The 20,079-nt window shown below is 41.1% G+C and overlaps 1 protein-coding gene across 1 annotated transcript; it reads right to left on the minus strand.

Moving 5' to 3' along the window:
- Nucleotides 1-4,757: 4,757 nt before the first annotated feature.
- Nucleotides 4,758-18,303, minus strand: C17H3orf85 (chromosome 17 C3orf85 homolog). The gene is made up of 3 exons (XM_060370991.1): nt 18,113-18,303; nt 6,579-6,715; nt 4,758-5,182 (listed from the first exon to the last, which is right to left on the minus strand). Exons 1-3 carry the CDS (start codon nt 18,159-18,161, stop codon nt 5,093-5,095), a joined length of 276 nt encoding a protein of 91 aa, XP_060226974.1. The 5' UTR covers nt 18,162-18,303; the 3' UTR covers nt 4,758-5,092.
- Nucleotides 18,304-20,079: the final 1,776 nt, after the last annotated feature.

Consider the following 20,079-nt stretch of genomic DNA (forward strand, 5'->3'; position numbering starts at 1 on the left):
GTTCGTGGTCCAGTCTTGATATGAAGGTATGTGCCTGGTCTAACTGTAACTTGATATGCCATGTTTGGTTGATGTCCCTGGGAAGCTTGCTCTTTTCTCAGAATGCTTTCTTTTCCTTCCCTTCCTTCTTTTCCCTCCCCTCTCTTCCCTCCTCTCCCATTTCTTTTTTCTTTCCTTTTTTCTTTACCTATGTGCGTGCTCTATCTTCATAAATGCCAGAAGAGGGCGCCAGATCCTATCAGAGATGGTCGTATGCCGCTGTGTGGTTTCTGGGAATTGAATTCAGAACCTCTGGAAGCACAGCCAGTGTTCTTAACCGCTGAGCCACTTCTCCAGCTCCCCTTCTTTCCTTTTAAAAATTAAGATATTTATCACATTTATCTCTTCTTTGAGAATTCCGTACATGTATACAGTATATATTTTTTCATTATCACCCTCCTTCCCTCTACAATTTCTCTAAAATATCCTAACTCCCTTTCCCAAATTTGTATCCTCTACCTTTTTTTTTTTTTTTTTTTTTTGCTTTATCACCCACTGTGTCCAATTTAAGCTGCCAAATGAGCATGGATGTTTAGTCAGTCACTGGAGCACGGGCAACCTACCAGACACCACAGATCTAAAGAAAAGTGGTTATCCCTCCTCAGAGACCAGCTGCCAACAGCTCCTCAGCTGAGGAGAGGGTGTGGGGGGCGGGTCATGCGCCCCTTGCCATCAGTGCTCGGAGACTGGCTGACTTTATCGTGTCTAGTTCTTGTGTAGGCAACCACAGCCGCTGTGAGTTCATGAGCACAGTGGTCCTGTCCTGAAGACACTACTTCACCCAGATGTCATCTCACTCCTGACCCTCATGATCTTTCCACCCCGTCTTCTGAAATGAACATATGCGTGTGAGATAGATGTCCTCTTCATGGCTGGACACCCCAGTGACACTTATTCTCTGCACATTAGCCAGTTTCTGCATTAACTACCATCAACTGCCTTTATTTCTAGCTATGTCCTTGTGCTTCAGTTCTACCCTGTGGGACACAAGAACCTGCTTCCTAGTTGATGATTCCAGCATGGATGAGGGAAGGGCTCAGAGGCTCCACTTCTAGCTGAGGACTTCTTGGCAACTAAGAAGAGGAGTCGTTTCTCTTCTGGAGTGTGGACATAGGTATGATGCCCATGTTCATGAAAGCAGTGCTTATTGGATTCAGTGGGTCTTTAAACGTCACAGTAAGATAAGAAGGTGAGGAGGATACATACTGGGAGGTGGAGGGACAGTCGGAGGGAAGTTGAGTATGGATATTATCCAGTTACACTGTACATGTATGAATTTGCCAAATGAAAACATTTATAAAAAAAGAGACCAGATAGTTCTGCAGGTGGCCTGAACTCAGATCCATGCCTATTACAGATACACATTGACTATCTAAGCCTTGACTTTTGTTTAATAAGATAGATCATATATACTTGTTGGTATAATATATACAAAATCTACATCTTCATAAATGTTATTTCTTCACTTTCCATCAGTTAAAGCTTCTTTAAAAAAACGAGTTCTGAACATGTTATGTAATAACTGACTTGAGAATTGCACTTCTTCTATCATTAAAGGAAGACATAAAGTTGTTCTCTTGGACTTGTTTAATATTGGAATGTCCAACCAGAGACAGTGTGACTCAGCCTTACAGCAGTTCTAGAGGGTGGAAAGTCCAAGACACCGTGCATGGTAAGTCTGACCTTTGGTCTATTTGTCTACTTGGCCTGTAAAAAATGTGGAAAAACATAGCCAGGATGCAGGGTGTGTGATAAGAGTTGGTGAGCCTCACATTTGGGCAGAAACCTCTGGAGATCCAGAACTCAGTGAGGGCTGTCCTATCCAGTCACTTCTACTGAAATAGTAGGCTTCTTTAAGTAATTGTTTGAAGAGGTCAAGTCAAGACAACTCCCTGAAGACCTTAGAATGGACACCTTCTACTTCAGAAGAATTCAGTGGCTGCAGTACTCACAGTCTGAACAACACAATACAATAAATACAACATCTCCACCACCGAGGCCACAAACAGCAAATCAGTGACTCACAGGCTCTTAGTGCCCAGCCCTCACTGTTTGTCCTCAAACAGACTTCTACATTGGATTTATAAATTCCTGTCAGGAAATAAACTCGACTTGAGTGACAGTACCTAAATATGAAGGTGAATAATTTTCTGGATTTATGTGTGTGTGTGTGTGTGTGTGTGAGAGAGAGAGAGAGAGAGAGAAAGAGAGAGAGAGAGAGAGAGAGAGAGAGAGAGAGAGAGAGACTCTTAGTATGAAATTTACTTTGAAACCATTGACATTTAACTAAGGCAGACTATGCTCTATAATACAGGCAAGCCTCATCCAGTCACAGTTTGTGAATGCAAAGGACTGATCTTCTCTAACCCAAAAAGAGTTCTGCCAGCACAGAGCCTTCCAATTTGCTCTGCATCCCTGGCTTCTTTCTTCTCCCATATTACCAGCCTACCCTGTGCTTCTGGCCTTGCTAACCAATTTCTTAAAACAAAACAAGAGTAAACAAAAACCCCATTCACACACATTCTGTTGGTTTTGTTTTTCAAGAGAATTCTAAGAGCCTAGTATTTTGTAAGTTTTTATTAATTCATGAAAGAACAGAATTCTTGAAACAGTGAAAATATGGTCATAGGCAATTCCAACTTTACTAACTGTAGGAAAACCAACATCTGAGTTCTTTGCTTTGTCTTTCTGTTCACTTTTTCTTTTTCTATTTATTTCTCCTTGTGATGCTGGGGAATCAGACCCACATCTATGTTTTGCTCATGATAGGGAAGGATTCTCCCATGTAGCTAGGGCTTGAGCTCCATTCGGCTGTGTGCATTGAAAAGGTACTGCAGTTACCATAGTAACTTACAGATCAACCTCAGGTTTCTCACAGAGGATGTCTGCATTCAGTCCACTGGCGGGCTGTAGGCCACAGAGAGCAGCTGCCTGTACTCTACACCTGAGGGAAGTCTTACTATGCAGCTCCTCAGCCTCTGGCTCTTCTGAGCTACTTGCCACTCAGCAACTGCTCAGAATGGCTGTAAGACCAGAAGACCCAACAGTCCTCAGAGGATCAGTTGACCTGGAAAGTCCAAGAGAAGTTGTCCCAGGAAGCAATTGACCTCAGAATATGGAGAAAATCAACTTCTGGGGACAACCATCTTACTTATCTATGATTTGGGAAAGCAATTTGCGGCAATTGGTTATAGCATCATCAGAAACTGAGGAGGCATTCCAGAGACACATGCCAGGTCATAAGAGAAAAAGCAGTCCACTTTTCTCTTGAATCAAATTTTCTGCACCATTGAGAAAGATTAGTGATGTGCCCAGAAAGCATGTTGAACTGTTATTTCTTACTAAAAGAAACATAAGTGTGTTTGGGAGCAGAGTACAAAATTTTTCAATTTTCCAAGATTTCCATAGATGAGTGGCTTCTAGTGTGTTCCTAACTACTAATGCCAGTCAATATTATTTTTGTACTACCCTTAGCAGGATGGCTTTGAGGAAAAAAAGCTTCAAATGCACAAACACGTGAATGTGTAAAGAAAATTGGTACATATACACAATGGAATCTCACACATCTGCAAGAATATGAAACCAAAGCATTTGCAGAAAAATGGGATAGAACTAGAAATCATTATATTAAATGAAATAAACCAGCCTAGAAAGACAAAGAGTTAGATGTTTTATATGTAGAAACTATATTTAAATGTTATATGTATGTGTGCATGTGTGGATCATAAAGCTAGAAATAGGATCATAAGACTGTAGAAGAAATCTTGGATGAGAGGTGAAATAGAGAATGTAATGGGGTGCATGTGATAAAGAAGGACTTGAATGAGAGGACCTCTGAAAGGCTCTGCCCTGCAGCCTATCAAAATAGATCTTGAGACTTATGTCCAACCTTTGGGCAGAGTGCAGGGAATTTTATGAAAAAAGTGGGAAACAGTAAGATCTGGAGAGGACAGGAACTCCACAAGGAGAGCAACAGAACCAAAAAATCTGAGCACAGGGGTCTTTCCTGAGACTGATACTCCAACCAAGGACCATGCATGGAGATAACCTAAGACCCCTGCACAGATGTAGCCCATGGCAGTTCAGTCTCCTAGTGGGCTCCATAGTAATAGGAACAGGGACTGTCTCTGACATGAACTGATTGGCCTGCTCTTTAATCACCTCCCTCTGAGGGGGAAGCAGCCTTACCAGGCCACAGAAGAAGACGATGCAGCCACTCCTGATGAGACCTAATTGACTAGGATCAAAAGGAAGAAAAAGAAGACCTCCCCTATCAATGGACTTGGGGAGGGGCATGCATGCAGAAGGTGGAAGAAGGGAGGGGTTGGGAGGGGAGGAGGGAGGGAACCACAGGGGGGATACAAAGTGAATAAAGTGTAATTAATAAAGAATTAAAAAATAAATAAACTGTAAAAAAAAAAGAAAGAAAAAAGAAGACTCACTAGGGGAGGAAAGGGAACCAGCTAGAGAGTGAGAGGGAGTACAAGAGATGGAACAAATGAGAACAAAGTATAGTGACACATATGTATGGAGATGTCATGGCTGAAACCTGTTGTCTTATATGCTAATCTAAAAATAGTGAGATAAATAAAAATAGAATAGCTTTAGAAGTTGAAAAGTATTAGGAAAAAGGGGATGTATGTCACCTCTGTTTGAGATGACTATGCTTTGAATTAACTACATAAAAATGAACTAACTCAAAGAAGAGGCAACAAAACTTGGAGCAGTGAACAGAATGTTTTAATGACACTGTTACTTTGATTTTGCATCCCATGTCTCAGAAAAGTGCCCCTTTGAGCAAATTCTTTTACTTTAGTCTTTATTTTCTCTCTCAAGAGTGGGCATTTATGAAGAACTTCCAGTTCCATCCAGGTGCATGCAAGCGTTTTCACAATTGCTCCTTTCCAAACCTCCATGAGATAGACATAATAAGTAATGTAGCAAAGGCTGCATTGAATCTACCCGTGTTTCCCCAAGCCTGAGGTTTGAGCACACTGTCATGGTAACTCCTACCATATATATATTTTTCCTCCTTTTCACCATTCTCATACATTTACTGGGCAGCAGATACATCAAAGGCCAATGTGGTCATGTCAAAATAGCGGTCTGCACTTGCTTTCAAAGAAGTCCATTCTTCCCAAACCTGCAAAGGAAACACAAGTGAAGATCTCCAAGTAGGTGGGACATGATCTGCACTGGTTAGTTCCATTACCTAATGCTTGTGTTTATCTGTTTATTCTCAAGTTCAGATATGTTATTTCTGGGGGACACTGTGAATCAACATGGCAGTCTTGTTACATTACAGGATCTATTCGTTGATTACTGAACTGGTCTCTAATGAACATCCTATAAAGAAGGGACAGTGTATCAAGCCCATATACTTCTTTCTTTTGCAAAATAAACAATGTCTTGTATTAGTAATTGTAAATGATGACTTGGAGAAAAGCGAGCAAAAAACAGGCTGGTGGTTTTCCTTAGCAGCTGCTATGGAGAAGCAAAGTAATCCTGGGAGACCAGTTAAGACCTAGCCATGCTGAAAAGGCTATGACTGGGGCTATGTGAAAACAAGGTTATCCCACTTTTGTGTGTTTTCATAACACTTTCATGCCTGGTGACAGTGGCAGCCTGGTACTGAAAGAGATAAATAAGGAAGAAAGGAAGAGAGGGAGGAAGGGAAGGAAAAGAAGAAAAGAAGGAAAGAAGAAAGAAAGGAAAAAATTAATAATTTGTCATAGAATTATTTTTTGAAGTTGTTAAATTGTAAGAGGGGAATTATGGGTAACAGGCATTCTCAGGTTAGCAATTTCACTGGGTTCAGAGTTTCACTGTTTTTTGTTTTGTTTTTCTATCAGAAAAGTACACGTGAAATACAACTGGCTGTGCTGATTATTGGTTTTCTTGGAGTGGGAAGAAAAGAATAGGAAAATGCACAAAAGATAAGCAAATGAAGGGATATCAAAGGCACAGAGATGATCACAGAGGTCATGAAATACTTACTGGTTATGAAACAACTGAGAACAGACTCAAATGGGGCCACTATCCACTTGTCCACTTTCCCAAGCATTCAATAATATATTAAGCCTTGACTGAGTAGCAGTAATTGTGTAGATCCAAAGAATAATTACCTTGATGGATAAGGCAACCAACCATCCAACAAACCATTGACTTTGTGACTTAGTGAAGCTGAGTAAATGAGACTAATAATCCCCGTGTGATATTTTGAGACCCGCTCACATATAAACAGCATTCGAAGGGGAGAAAGAAAGAAAGAAAGAAAGAAAGAAAGAAAGAAAGAAGCACAAATGTCCCCTTGAAATGAAGAGGAGTATATCAGAGAGGAAAGGACATTCGAGTTCAGTCTTTCAGCAAGATGTAGCATTTATTAGGGAAAAGCCACCTTAGGCAGAGGGAGAGAAATAACAGTTCAGAGAAGCTAAAAAGGAAAATGTGAAGCAAGGCTGGTAGCATCAGGATGCCAGCGGATGCAATACCAGTTTAAAAGACGACAACAAAGGATGGCTTGGATCAAATACCAGTACCTCATCAGCCAGCGAGAGTCCCCTCCCAGCTGGGTGCTGATCTGGGTCCCAGAAATCTTGTAAGTGTACAACTTGTCTTTTCAGGCGTAGGAACTGGTTTGCTGGATCCTCCATCAGAAATGGTGCTCCCAGTACTTCTGCAATTAGACCAAGGGCACAGAATCTTTCAGGACAATGCATGTCTATGTTTCTTCTAAGACAGGCACGGCTCTGGTGTTTGGGCACTCTGGGAATACTAAGTCCTGGATACATCGGGCCCTTTGTAACCTCTGTAGTGTCACCACTATAACCTACAAGTGGATGGAAAAATAGGACAGAGTTGTGGTGCATGTGCAGGAGCCTCATGGCCTGGAGTAAAAATCCAGCCACACTGCAATTCTGCAGAAATTACTTTATTATTCTAAGCTGTTGCTTTCTCTTAGGTAAAGGGCTCTAGTACCAACACACATGGAATTGCTATGTGGGCTGCATAAATGAATAGACACAGGCTCCTGGTCTAATGTTTGTATCCTGCTATATGGAGACCATGAGGCCAACTGGGCCTACATGAGATCCTGTCTCAAAAAAACAAAACAATAAAACACACACGGGAAAAAATTACAAAGATCTAGAGAAATGGTTCTGTGGTTAAGAACACTGGCTGTTCTCCCAGAGGACCTGGGTTTGATTCTTAGCACCCACACAGCCATCTATAACTCCAACTGTGGGTGATCTCGCACTCTCTTATGACCTCTTCTTGTGTCTATGGGCATCAGGCCTGCACATGATGCACAGACACATTTGCAAACACTTTGCACATACACATGGACAACAGCAACAAAAACAGACGTTCTTAGAATCTTTATTATTTTTTATTGTTTATTTAATGTTTTGAGAATTTTCTATATATGAACAATGCTCACATTATTTTCCCCTCCACTTCTCCCTTCTACCTCCCCTTACGCCCCTCACTCCTCTCAATTTTGCGAACTCTTTCTTTTAAATCATTATCCTTACATATGTATGTATGGACCTCCCTGTATATTGAATATGTATTTACTCACACACACTCATACACACTCAACCTTCTTCATTCACTTCGTGTTCCTCATACATACATTTGCTTAAAGCTGACAAGGGATTAGTTGACCTATCTGAGGCTCCACCCTGGAAAAGGCTGAATGTCCCTCTCTCTCTCAGAAGCCATTATCGGCATGGAGTCCTTCATCTAGGGGTAGAGCCCTGTGAGATTCCCCTCATCTTGGACCCTTTATGTTAATAATACATTGTCTTTTGTTTTAAGCATAGAAATTCAACACAATGTAGTCAATGTGGAGGGGGGAAAAAAAAGAAAGAAAGAAACGGAACTACGCCCTCTGACCATGCAATCTGTGCCTCATTTTGGATGAACATTTCTCACAAAATGCAACGTTAAGGAATGCCACGTTAGGAGCTCTCCAGCTTCATAATTAACAGGGCTAATGACCAACGCTTTGCAAATAGCCAGATTATGCTGGCATACAGCACTCTCTCCCACAGGGCTTGCTGGTTAGGTGGGGTCAAAGGACAATGCTGTGCGGCAGAATGAGTCAGCTCATAATCCACTTACGCTGTTCTTGAGGAAGGGGCATAGGGCACAAACAGCTGTTTTCATGTATGTTCATGAAGATTAGATCAGAAGGATGGCAGAAGAGGCTGGAGTTTTCACTTTAAATTAGTGGAATGATGTGTGGAAAAGAGTCTAAAATGGGAATCTACAAAGCATATGTCTGAAAACAATGGTTAGAAATAAGCAGAAGGAAGGGTCATAACCGTTAATATTTAATTTCAGAATACTGTATGAAGAGTGCCAGATTAATCCTGTCTTAATGTAGCTAATCCAGTTTCATGCAGTCCAGCTGAGATATTTCTGGAAGCCTTCCCCACAGCTCCCAAACCCCTCTGCTTCCATATGGTCGCACCCTGCACAGTCCCCTCTTTTAGTTCATAGGGCTGTCCTGTGTAGCCCAGGACACTGCAGAAATGATGGCATGTGCTTCTTTTGTGGCTAGTGTACAGATTCTGCTGTGTTCTTTATTGAGTCACTTGTTCTAGGAGAAAGTAGATGCGACTATCTGAAAACCCTTAAGTAATGCCAAGGGAGAGGCTCACACCTCAAGGAAACACATTTATTTATTGGTGCACACAGCCATCTGGGAACCTGACACACACAGCCACCTTGGACCCTAATGCCTTTGCTCCAACTAGGTCTTAAGATAACTGAAATGCCCACACACCTGTTTAATGTGTCACTATTAAAAACAAACAAAACCACCTGGGCCAGAATCTAGGGCCTAAGCCACACACACACACACACACACACACACACACACACACACACAGACAAAACAACCTCCAAACCCTGAAATGAGAATAGTAAATGCTTATATTTTTTCTTTTTAAAAAATTTTTATTTTATTTTTATTAATTACAGTTTATTCACTTTGTATCCCAGCTGTAGCCCCCTCTCCCATGTACTCCCAATCCTGCCCTCCCTCCCTCTTCTTCTCCAATGCTCCTCCCCAAGTCCAATGATAGGGGAGGTCCTCCTCCCCTTCCATCTGACCCTAGTCTATCAGGTCTCACCAGGACTGGCTTCTTTGTCTTTCTCTGTGGACTGGTAAGGCTGCTCCCCTATCAGGTGGAGGTGATCAAAGAGCCAGTCCCTGAGTTCATGTCAGAGACAGTTCCTGTTCCTATTATTGGGAAACCCTCTTGGAAACTGAGCTGCCATGGGCTACTTCTGTGCAGACTCTAAGTTATCTCCATTCATGGTCCTTGGTTGGAGTATCATCTCAGAAAAGACCCCTGTGCCCAGATTTTTGGGTTCTGTTGCTCTCCTTGTGGAGGTCCTGTTCCCTCCAGGTCTTTCTATTTCCTCCTTTCATAAGATTCTCTGCACTCTGCCCAAAGTTTGGCTATGAACCTCAGCATATGTTTTGGTGTCCTGCTGGGTAGAGTCTTTTAGAGGCCCTCTGTGATAGGCTCCTGTCCTGTTTCCTGTTTTCTCCCTCTTCCGATGTCCATCTCATTTGCCTTTCTGAATAAGGATTGAGCATCTTACTCCGGGTCCTCCTTCTTGATTAGCTTCCTTAGGTGTACAGATTTTAGTATGATTATCCTATATTATATGTCTAATATCCACTTATTCAGATTGGAAAAGGATTGTTATCAACCCTATAGCTGACAGAGGGCTAATATCCAGATTATATAAAGAACTTAAGAAGTTAAAAAGCAACAAATCAAGTAATCCAATTAAAAAACAGGACACACGGGGGGGGGGATACAAAGTGAATAAAGTGTAATTAATAAAGAAAAAAAACAGGACACAGAGCTAAACAGAAAATTCTCAATAGACGAACATTGAATGGCAGAGAAACACTTAAAGCGATGCTCAAAATCCTTAGTCATCAGGGATATGCAAATCAAAATGACCCCGAGATTTCACCTTACACCCATCAGAATGGCTAAGATAAAAAAAAAAAAAATCAAGTAACAATACATGCTGGAGAGGATGTGGAGAAAGAGGAACCCTCCTCCACTGCTGGTGGGAATGTAAACTTGTACAACCACTTTGGAAAGCAATCTGGCACTTTCTCAGACAATTAGGAATAGTGCTTCCTCAAGATCCAGTTGTACCATTTCTAGGCATATATCCAAAAGATGCTCAAGTATACAACAAGGACATTTGCTCAACCATGTTTGTAGCAGCTTTATTTGTAATAGCCAGAACCCAGATGTCCCTCAGTTGAGGAACGGGTACAGAAATTGTGGAACATCTACATAATGGAATACTACTCAGCAATTAAAACAAAGAAATCATGAAACTTGCAGGCAAATGGTGCGAACTAGACAAGATCATCCTGAGTGAGCTATCCCAGAAGCAGAAAGACACACATGGTATATACTCACTTGTAAATGTTATTTTTTAAGGCTGCTACAGTTTGAGGCAATTAGAGAAACCATAATAGATAACGTCCACAGTAGGCACTTCCTAAGATCAAGGAGAGTTCTTGCTCACAAGGGTGCACGTATAATGAAATAAGGGGGGGGGGGGGACTAAGCACATCACACTCAAAGGACACATTCTCAGAGGTATGTAAAATTTGTGCCCTAGAATCTTCACTTCCCCCTCCTTATTCCCTGTTCTGATAGCTGTCATTGCATGGCAAGATATCAGAAGATAACCCTGCCCATAACCTCTGCATGCATGCAAAGATAGGTGATAAGCCACCTGTGCCTCCTGGGAACTCACAGTTAGAGTTAATGGATAACTTGAAGAAGACACACTGGGACCAGAGCATCTATAGCATGTCCAACTACCTTTTAGGGATATTTTGTTTTATTTTATTTTATTTACATTTTAGACAAGGTCTTGCTATGTAACTAGGGCTAACTTGGTACTGACTATGCACACAAGGCTGGCCTCAAATTCACAACAATCAATCAGTCCTTCTACCTCACCCTCTTCTGTATTGTAAATACAAGCATGTTTCCTATTGACCAGCTTTAAGTGTATAATTAATTTTGGTACAACTTTGGAGACCTTGAAGAGAATCTGGCTTTGTCAGCAGACAGAGAGGTCTCAATAGCTAGGAAAAGACAGCAGAAGACAAGAATATGTGTTGGAAGCTGAAAGGAGCTGAGAGCCACGGAACAGTCTATCCAACCAAGACCAGGTTCAGAGACTCTGACTTTGCCAGCATGGTGGAAAGGAATGGTTGAGCTGTAGGCATTCTTAGACACTTTTGAAGGGTCAGTTGGACCTGAAGCCCAAGGGATGCTTAATGCAATGCTGAGGGATTTGGGTCTTATTTTGTAAATGTTTTATGAACATTTCTGAACAAAGAAATAAGAGGTCAAATTTACTTCCAGTTGTTTTTATTTTGTTAAAAACTTATGTAACAGAATAATTAGCATTTTAACTTTAATTTTTTTTTTTTTTTTTTTTTTTTAGTTATCTAAGAAAAGATCTCGCTCTGTATTCCTGGCCAGCCTGGAATTCAGTATCTAGACCAGGCTAGCCTCAAACTCACAGAGACCTACCTGCCTCTGCTTCCCAAGCACTGGAATCAAAGGTGTATGTGATTACAAACATGCAGCTTAACCATTTTGGAGGTTATGGTTCAGGGCGTTAAGCTCATCCCTATGTTTTTTAACCATTACCTCTGTCCAGTTCCAGACCCAAGTCCTCATCCCAGACAGAACCTCTGAGCACTGTAACAGTGATTCCCAACCCATCCTCTCCCAGTTAATGGTAAACCAATGTTCTCCCACCTGTCTTGTTGACAATGCGCTCCAGGAACCCTCAGGGAGTGGACTCATCCAGTACTCATGCTTTATTTCATTTAGCAAACTGTATTCAGAGCCCACCCATGCTGCAAAGGGCTGGCATACCATTCCTTTCTAAGGCAGAACAACACTGTATACACATGTCACATCTATCTTCTCATTCACAGCTCTAGTTTGTCAGCAGAGGGGCAGATGGGAAAAGGAAAGAACCTATCAAGAGACACACAGCTGAGACTCATCTGTGTGTCAGATATTCATGATATAATGGCAGTGGAGATGGGAATTCAGCCCTGATCTGAAGAGATCTCATCCATTCATAGTTTGGGAAAACCAGCACTGGTTTCTGTTCTGGAAAGAGGTGCTCATGGGGGACTCCTCAGATTTCTCATTTATTCTTCCTGAAGAAAAGTCATGATGCTAAGTCACAAAGTTGCATATCCCGGGCCTGTTAAGCCTGTTAAAAAGATGTTTTGCTAAACTAGGTGATGGAAAATGGACAGACTACTAGGAGCAAAACATGATATTGCTAAATATTGGTTCTTAGGTTATAATTTCCAGGTAGAAAGACAAATTGGAGTAGTTGCTTGGCATAGTGTTCCTTAGGATCATGCAGAAGTAAAACTCATATTCTACAGCTTGATTACCCTAGTGCATTGTCCAACCTCTGAGAACAAAGGAGCTGTTACATAAGCCTCAGCAGAGAAGTGTGATTTAAAATATATGCCATTGCTATTTTAAGCTTTAATAACCCTATCTTTGGAACTCTGCTCCCTTTCTCCTCATGGAACATGTTTTACTGATACAACCCTCTCTTCCTTTCCAGGGCAAAGGACCCACCTCAGCAGAACAGGCCCAATAGGCAGCCAATAAATATTAATCGATGGTGATAATAACATCACCCAGGAGAGAGAGAGGCAGCAAGTGTTATTTATTATCTGGCATTACAAATGGGAAAGTTGACACTGGGGGGTGAAATGACTCACTCAAGGTCACATAGGAAGCTAGTGGCCCGGCTGGAAATAAAATCTAACTACCCTCTCTGCTTGAGAAATTTCTCCTCCCTTTTTCATTTTGCCTGGCCAACCTTGAAAGTTAGTGAAAGCAAGAACAGGGGTTTGAGTTTGTGAGTCTATGTAATGTTACTGGGGCCTGGAAATTAAACCCTGAGTTTTATTGCTTTGTTGGTTTTCAAAGGGGTGTTTTGTGGTTTTGTTTTCTTAATGCAGTTAATACCAGCCAGGTTAACACCTTTCTTAAAATCTTTATAAGCCATAAAAATATTTCTGTCTTTCTCTTTATAGCTTATCCCTTCCTCATCCCCTATTAGTCAGAATTAATAAGATCTGTTTGTGTTCTACCCAAATGTTCTCAAATACCCTCCAAGAAAAGAAAAGTGCTAAAGGCAGAGACTTCAAGATGGACAGTTCTTCAGGGTATCAGGCACAAGAGACCCATGCTTTCCTGTCCCGGGTGGTGACTGCCTACTTCATGGAGCCTCTTCCTACAGGCTTCCATGTGTCAAGGGAAGCTGATTGCATGCTCTCTAAGATCTATCGGAATAAAGTAAAAATTGTTCCTAAGAAGTAAGGATACAAGAGGATAGTATGAAATTTATATATGAATGTATCAATAATATTAAAAATTTAAATTATGTAAATGTAGGGAGAAAGATAAGATATTCTCTGTTAAGTTTTCTATTTTAGTCCCCTCTCATTTTCTTGTTTTGTTTTGTTTGTATTTTCAAGACAGGATTTTGCTTTATGGTTCAAGATGGCCTCAAATTCACTGCTATGTTCCTAACTCAGCTTGGTACTACAGGTACAAGCAACAGACTTAGCTTATAAGTTCTTTTCTTAAAGCATGATGAAGCCACTTACGTCACTCTCTTTTTACTCTTAATTTTGGTCACCGATTCTACTTGTGATTGGGGAACGGATGACTCGTATTTAGTACAAGAAATCTTCTTACTTTGTGCCAAGTCAGGTGAAAATGGAGCAGGAGAAAGGGATGGAAGATGAATATGACAGAAGTGAGGAGACTTGGGTTATGAGAGAAAAATGAAGAAGAGAAAGGAAATTGGAAAGAAAGAGAGGGAAAGAGACAATATTGATATTATCACATGTGCCTATAATTCTAGCACCAAGGAGGCGGAGGCAGGAAGACTTAAAAATTTGAGGCCAGCCTGGGCTACATAGTAAAAGGTTCTCTTAAAAAACTAACAGAAGAGCCTGGTGATGGTGTATGTGTTTGTAATCCCAGAACTTCTAAAATGAAGCAGGGAGAGGGGGAGCCCACTTAGGCTACATAAGACCCCCTCTCAAAAGGGAAAAAATAGGTAAAAAACAGAGAGAGAAAGAAAGAAAGAAAGAGAGAGAGAAAGAGAAAGAAAGAAAGAAAGAAAGAAAGAAAGAAAGAAAGAAAGAAAGAGGTAAAAGGAATCAAAGAAAGGGTGAAAACCAAAGAACACAGAAGGAAAGGAACAGATGACAGAAGGTCACAAAAAGGCAAGAAGCCATGGGACACAGAAACAGGTTTGGGCGTTAAAACAAAAAGGGACATTCGGGGTGGGAAGAAGAGAGCTAGGAAAATAGAAAGGTAGGCTAAACTGTAGACTGGTGTATTGAAATGTTTAGCAGGATTCTTCACATCTGAAACTTTAGCTAAGAGACTTCTGTTTTGTTGACCTGAGAAATGCTGATTATAGCCCAAGATGGCCTCGCACTTACCGCTATCCCCCTGCCTCAGCTTACTGAGTGCTGGTGTTATAGCGTCTGCAGAGAATTTTGGAGAGTAGCATCATCTGAGTTTAAGTGACGTCTGTTCCAGCTTCCAGCACACATACGGTGACACACATGCGCAGACAGACACACTACACACATGTGCAGACAGACAGACATACTACACAGTTCTTTGGGTGTGTCTTGGGAGTGGCAAAGCTTTTGTTAATTTTTATTCACATGGACAGGAAAGTTGAGAAGCCATGAAAGGCAGCATCTCATACAACGTGACAGTGACCCCTGGGGCACTGCCTGGGTGTGTTGGTGACATCCATATCTCTAGGGCCACAATCCGTGGTACCACATGAACAGGTAAACAGTTTCTGTACTCCACCCAGATTACACAATGAATCCGGTCTTTAGCGAAGGTTCCTTTTTCTCCAGTCATGCCAGTGTTACTCACTGTCATTATGCAGGCCCTTAAGGGAATATCAGTCAGTATTACACCAGTATAGGTGCACATCTGGACTCTCAGAGTTTGGGAGGCTGAGGCAGGCAGATCTCCTGAGCTTCATAGAGAATTCCAGGCCACCCTGAGCTACATAAGGCAACACTGTCTCACTCATTCTTAAATACAATTAAGCAGGTGATATAATAGTAATAAAATCTTATAAAAATAAAAGCTGTGCCAAGAAATACCAACTTCTCAAAGAATTAAAGCCTTTCAAAGGGTGGCTGCAAAGAGCCACTGCTGTGGCTGAGAAGAAACGTGGCAGAGAGGAGCTGAAGGTGCAGACGGGGTTCTAAAGAGAAAGCGCGAGCCTAAACCTCTTTGTCAAAAAGAAAAAAAGATAGTGAAAATGAAAAGCCCTTCAAGACAGATTGTCATGGCTTACTAGATAAAGGTTGGAATGACCAGAGACAAACAGACATAAATGCATTTATGATTTTTCCTCCTGTCTGCTGCTAGCATATGTCCTTTATGGGCAAACATGGCCACAGGTCAACAGCATGGACATGAATCTCCAAGTTGTTTGTTTTACATGTAGGTCAACTACTTTGCTAAATCAAAACAATAAGGTATAGATGTCAAGGCAAAGAACTCTGGTTTTTATTTTAACAGACTAACAGTGAAAACTCTCTTTTGAAAAGCAAACTGGGAACAAGCAAATTCTTCTGCAGTCACTGTTTTGCTTCAGACAGGGGGTTCACTATGTAGTCCAGGTTAGCCCTCTTCTCACGAACCGTCTGCCCCAGCCTCGTGAGTACTGAGATGGCAGACATGCACTATCACTCCCTTTTCCGTAGAGTTCTTTATAGCCCAGGCTGGCCATCAGCTCATTCTGTAACCAAGGATGACCTTGAACTTCTGATCCTCCTACTTCTACCTCTTGAGTGCTGGGGTTTACAGGCATGTACTACAATAGCAGAGTTATGTGGCTTCATACAAGGCAAGTACTCCACTTCCTGAGCTACAGCTCCAATCTCTATATCCCCCCCCACCTCCACACACAATACCTGGTATTCACAGGAGGTATCCCATCTAAGGCCTAACCAGGCCTGACCCTGAAGAGCTTTCAAGATCAGAGGAGATCAGGTATGTTCATGGTGTTCCAGCTACAGATTCCATAGTTACTCTCTCTGTTTGATTCTATTAACTGCCCAGTTGAGACAGATACACACTGAATTTAGCACTATCTCGAGCAGTGCTGTAACAAGGAACTACTTGGAAAGGCTGCTGGCTGGGCCCTGCTATCATGTCAAATATGGTCATCCAGCTTGCCGACTCCCATTCTTTTGGTGAGGAACCACGGGCCACCTTAGTGGGTCTAGTTCTTCAGGACAAGGTCTTGCCTGTGTTCTGATGCCCACCCATCTCAGCCCTGACTGCGATGCTGCAATAAAAGCATTATGTAGCCAGAAAAAGGGTTTGCTATCAGCTGTACTCCACGTGACAACGTGAACTAGCTTTGGCATCCACCCGGGGTTAACTGTGTGGTTTGCTCACCCTGCTTCTCAGACATCACAGTTTTCTTTTGATAAAGTGGGAGCATGGACTGATTTTTCACAGTGACGGGGATACGTGAATTACAAGAAAACGGAAAGCCCCCGACATATAAAAGGAACTTAGATGGCAGAATTAATATTTGCTGACTTTAATTTGGGAGAAGGCAGTTCTTGACCTAAATGTTCAAAGGAGGTATAATTATTTCTCAAATCAAACTACAGCACTCACACTTGTAATTCCCTAGCCAGGGAGTGTCTAAATTGCTATTTTGAAAATAGAATCAGTAAGATACTTTGGGCCCTCTGCTCTTAAGTTTAATGACTTGGTGAAGTTTGCGATCATTTTTGAAAGTGGATAATGAGGCTTTCTCCCTACCCACCTGAAGTCAAGTTGCAAGGGATAGTCACTTGCTGCAGAGCAAATCTTTTATGAAGAAAACTTGTTAAACAATAGAAACAAGCTTTCAAATTATTTTTTGATAGGAAGGACTCTTGAAAAGTACACACGAGAAATCTTTGTTCGTACTTGAACAGGGAGTGAGGCAGAGGCAAAGCCAGTTCACACTCTAGAACTGTCTCATTTAGAAGATTTTTGTTAAACAAGTCATTGGTGCAATGAATGAGCATTCCAAAGACATCAGTTCCTCCCACTTGCAAATAAGACAGGTTCCTTCCCCGAGTGCTTGGTCAGGTGGACCTAAGATGGCAAATAATTCTCTAGTCTTACTTTTATTCTTGAGCCTTAGCTACGCAACTTCATTTTCTTTTTGTTAAAGTAAGGTCAGCCAATTCAGCTGTCCTGCGGATGGACGTATTTGTGTCTCAGAGCTTACGAATTAATGGCTAAGCACACATAAAGAGTTGCTTCTATCTATGGGAGGAGTTTTGTGCAAAAAATAATTTTTTGCATGAGCCTAAAACTTATGAAAGAAACAAATATATTCTGGATTATGGATCTTCATCAGAAATATTTATAAATCATATAGGCTTAACTGTTAAGTTAACTTTAAGTATTTTTAGGTTTGGTTACAAGGAAAACAAATGACCACCCTGTTCAATTCTGATATAACTTATAAATTTCCTGGGTCCGTTTGGCAGAAAAGCACCTGGACTCTTGTGCTTTTCTTGATCTGTCTTCAAAAGATGCAGCTCAGAGGTTAATAAATTCATGCTTCCAAAGTACTTCGTGTGAGCATTACAATTTTCAAAAGATACTTGATCTTTTCTTTGTTCAAGGACATCAGAACACTTCTTCGGAAGTAACAGTTAAGCCAGCATGCTAATATGTTAAATTATAATTAGGAATAATACAATCACACACAAGTTTCAGTTTCTGTAATAGTTTCAAAAATACATTGTGGCATATTTCCTTGACTCCCTCCATGCTTTTGAGGTCTACCGAGGAGGCATATTTGTTCATATCTTTCAGAAGCCAAAAGGAGCTACCACCCTGACAGTTGTAAAAGATAATGACAAACAATAAAAGAAACAATCTCTTACCTATTAGTAAGGTGGAGCACACAGCTGCTTGAAGCAATTTACAGGTCATGATCCCGTTTTAGAAAGAAAAAGATTGTTTACTTTAATCTAGCCTAGACAAAGCTTTAAGGTACACTAGATATTTTTTCCAGGCATATAAAGCATTTACTGTGTACCTGGATGCCTGAAAGAGTTAGTAAGGGAGAGGCTCTTGCTTGACGTAGCATTTTATATACCTCTTGCCTTTTGTACCCTTTGGACTTTTTGAACTGACTTTACACGCTGTACTTACATGAATTACTTATTCATTTACTGATTTAACTATCCACACATATGTTAAAAAAAAAAAGAAGAAGAAAGCAAGATAGCTTCACCTCTTAGTGGAAGTATTTTTAAAAAGTGCAACTTTGTCAGAAAACAGTTTGGCAATTCCTTTAAAAAAAAATCACAGCGCACAATTAGCATTCAACCCACAATTCTACTTCTGTGCATGTATGTCAGAGACTTAACACTCATGCCTAATAAAAAGCTTTGTTAATAGGAAGCATAGCCATGAAACAAACCAGATGCTGTTCAATACTGAATGTTAAGATATGTATCATGGATTTCTGCCATCAGTAAAAAATGTCATTTGTTGATACAGCAGTTTGGGTGAATCTCAGGGAATCAAGTGACAGTGAAATGGTTATTTCCTTTATGGTTCATTTATTTAATCATTTTGAAAACAACAAAATTCAGGATATTCAGAACAGAATACTGGCTGTCAGAGATTAGTAATGAAGGGGTAAAGGAGGCCAATAAAAATGTGTTGGTATATCTCCCTACGTATCTGAATTGTGGTAAAGATGTGAACATAAAAATGTGATCAAATTAAATAGAACTGACTACATATCACACCCAAACGAGCCCATGCTGAACCAGGGAGATCTGTGAGCTAGCAGGTTATATTCATGTTAAAGATTCCCACTCTGTGTTAGGAGACTGTACTCTCCTTTTACAAGATGTTCCTATTGGGAAAAGCTTGGCAAATCACACAGGGGACCTCTCTGAGTTATTCCTTACAAGTGTGTGCAAATGTACACATCTCAAAATAAAACTTAACTAGGAAGAAAGTGTTTAGCTGCAGGGTAATGTCTGTTTCCAACAACACAATGTAACTGTGAAACTAGCACCCCACTTTCATGTCCGCAACAATTGTTCTTTTCCCTGGTGTGATGAACTGAGTGAATTCATCATCTGATACAATTTGTTCTGAATGGCAAACTGTACATCTGTTACCCAGTCTCACCAAGAGTTGCAATCTGGAATATGCATAAAGTTGTAAAAGTGGTGAAAACAACTTCTTTTTTTTTTTTGTTTTTTTTTTTTTGTTTTTTGTTTTTTTTAACGAGGAATAATAAAGATCTTATTTCGTGTACCCGTGTTGTATCTGCACGTACACCTGCATGCCAGAAGAGGGCACCAGATTCCAGCACAGATGGTTATGAGCCACCGTGTGGTTGCTGGAAGGAGCAGACAGTGCTCTTATCCACTGAGCCACCTCTCCAGCCCCTGAAAACAACTTCTTGATGGCCATCTGAGTTGTGCAGGGCGTTTGAATACCTGGATCTCTGGCTGGAGTGGTGTCTCCATGAACTTGTAGATGGAAGTGTAAAAGAATTAGATCCGAAAAGAAACATGGTAACCTTGGAAACCCATTCCAGGTGTCTATCTATACCAGCAACTTTCCTAGCGCTGAGACCCTTGTTTAATACCCTCCTGCACAATTTTTTTTTTGTCTCTATTTCAGAACCGTACTTTTGCTACTGGTAAGAATCGTAAAGTAAATAGGTTTTCCGAGGGTCTTTGGGGGTCGTGACCCACGGGGTGAGAACCACTGATCTACACCACACTTCCCAAGGCCCCACCCACCCCACACCTCCTAGATGCGCAGCTTCCACCTCTACAACCCTACGGGCCTCCTTTGCTTTGACTCTGGGGAGAGGTAA

Source organism: Meriones unguiculatus, chromosome 17 (assembly GCF_030254825.1).
Source record: "Meriones unguiculatus strain TT.TT164.6M chromosome 17, Bangor_MerUng_6.1, whole genome shotgun sequence".
NCBI classification, from domain to species: Eukaryota; Metazoa; Chordata; class Mammalia; order Rodentia; family Muridae; genus Meriones; species Meriones unguiculatus.

Coding starts and splice junctions, on each gene's coding strand:
- C17H3orf85 (XM_060370991.1), bottom strand. CDS start 18,161: ATGACCTGTAAATTGCTTCAAGCAGCTGTGTGCTCCACCTTACTAATA. Junction 6,716..18,112: donor GTGCTCCACCTTACTAATAG/GTAAGAGATTGT, acceptor GTCTAATTGCAG/AAGTACTGGGAGCACCATTT. Junction 5,183..6,578: donor GACTCTCGCTGGCTGATGAG/GTACTGGTATTT, acceptor TTTCCTTTGCAG/GTTTGGGAAGAATGGACTTC.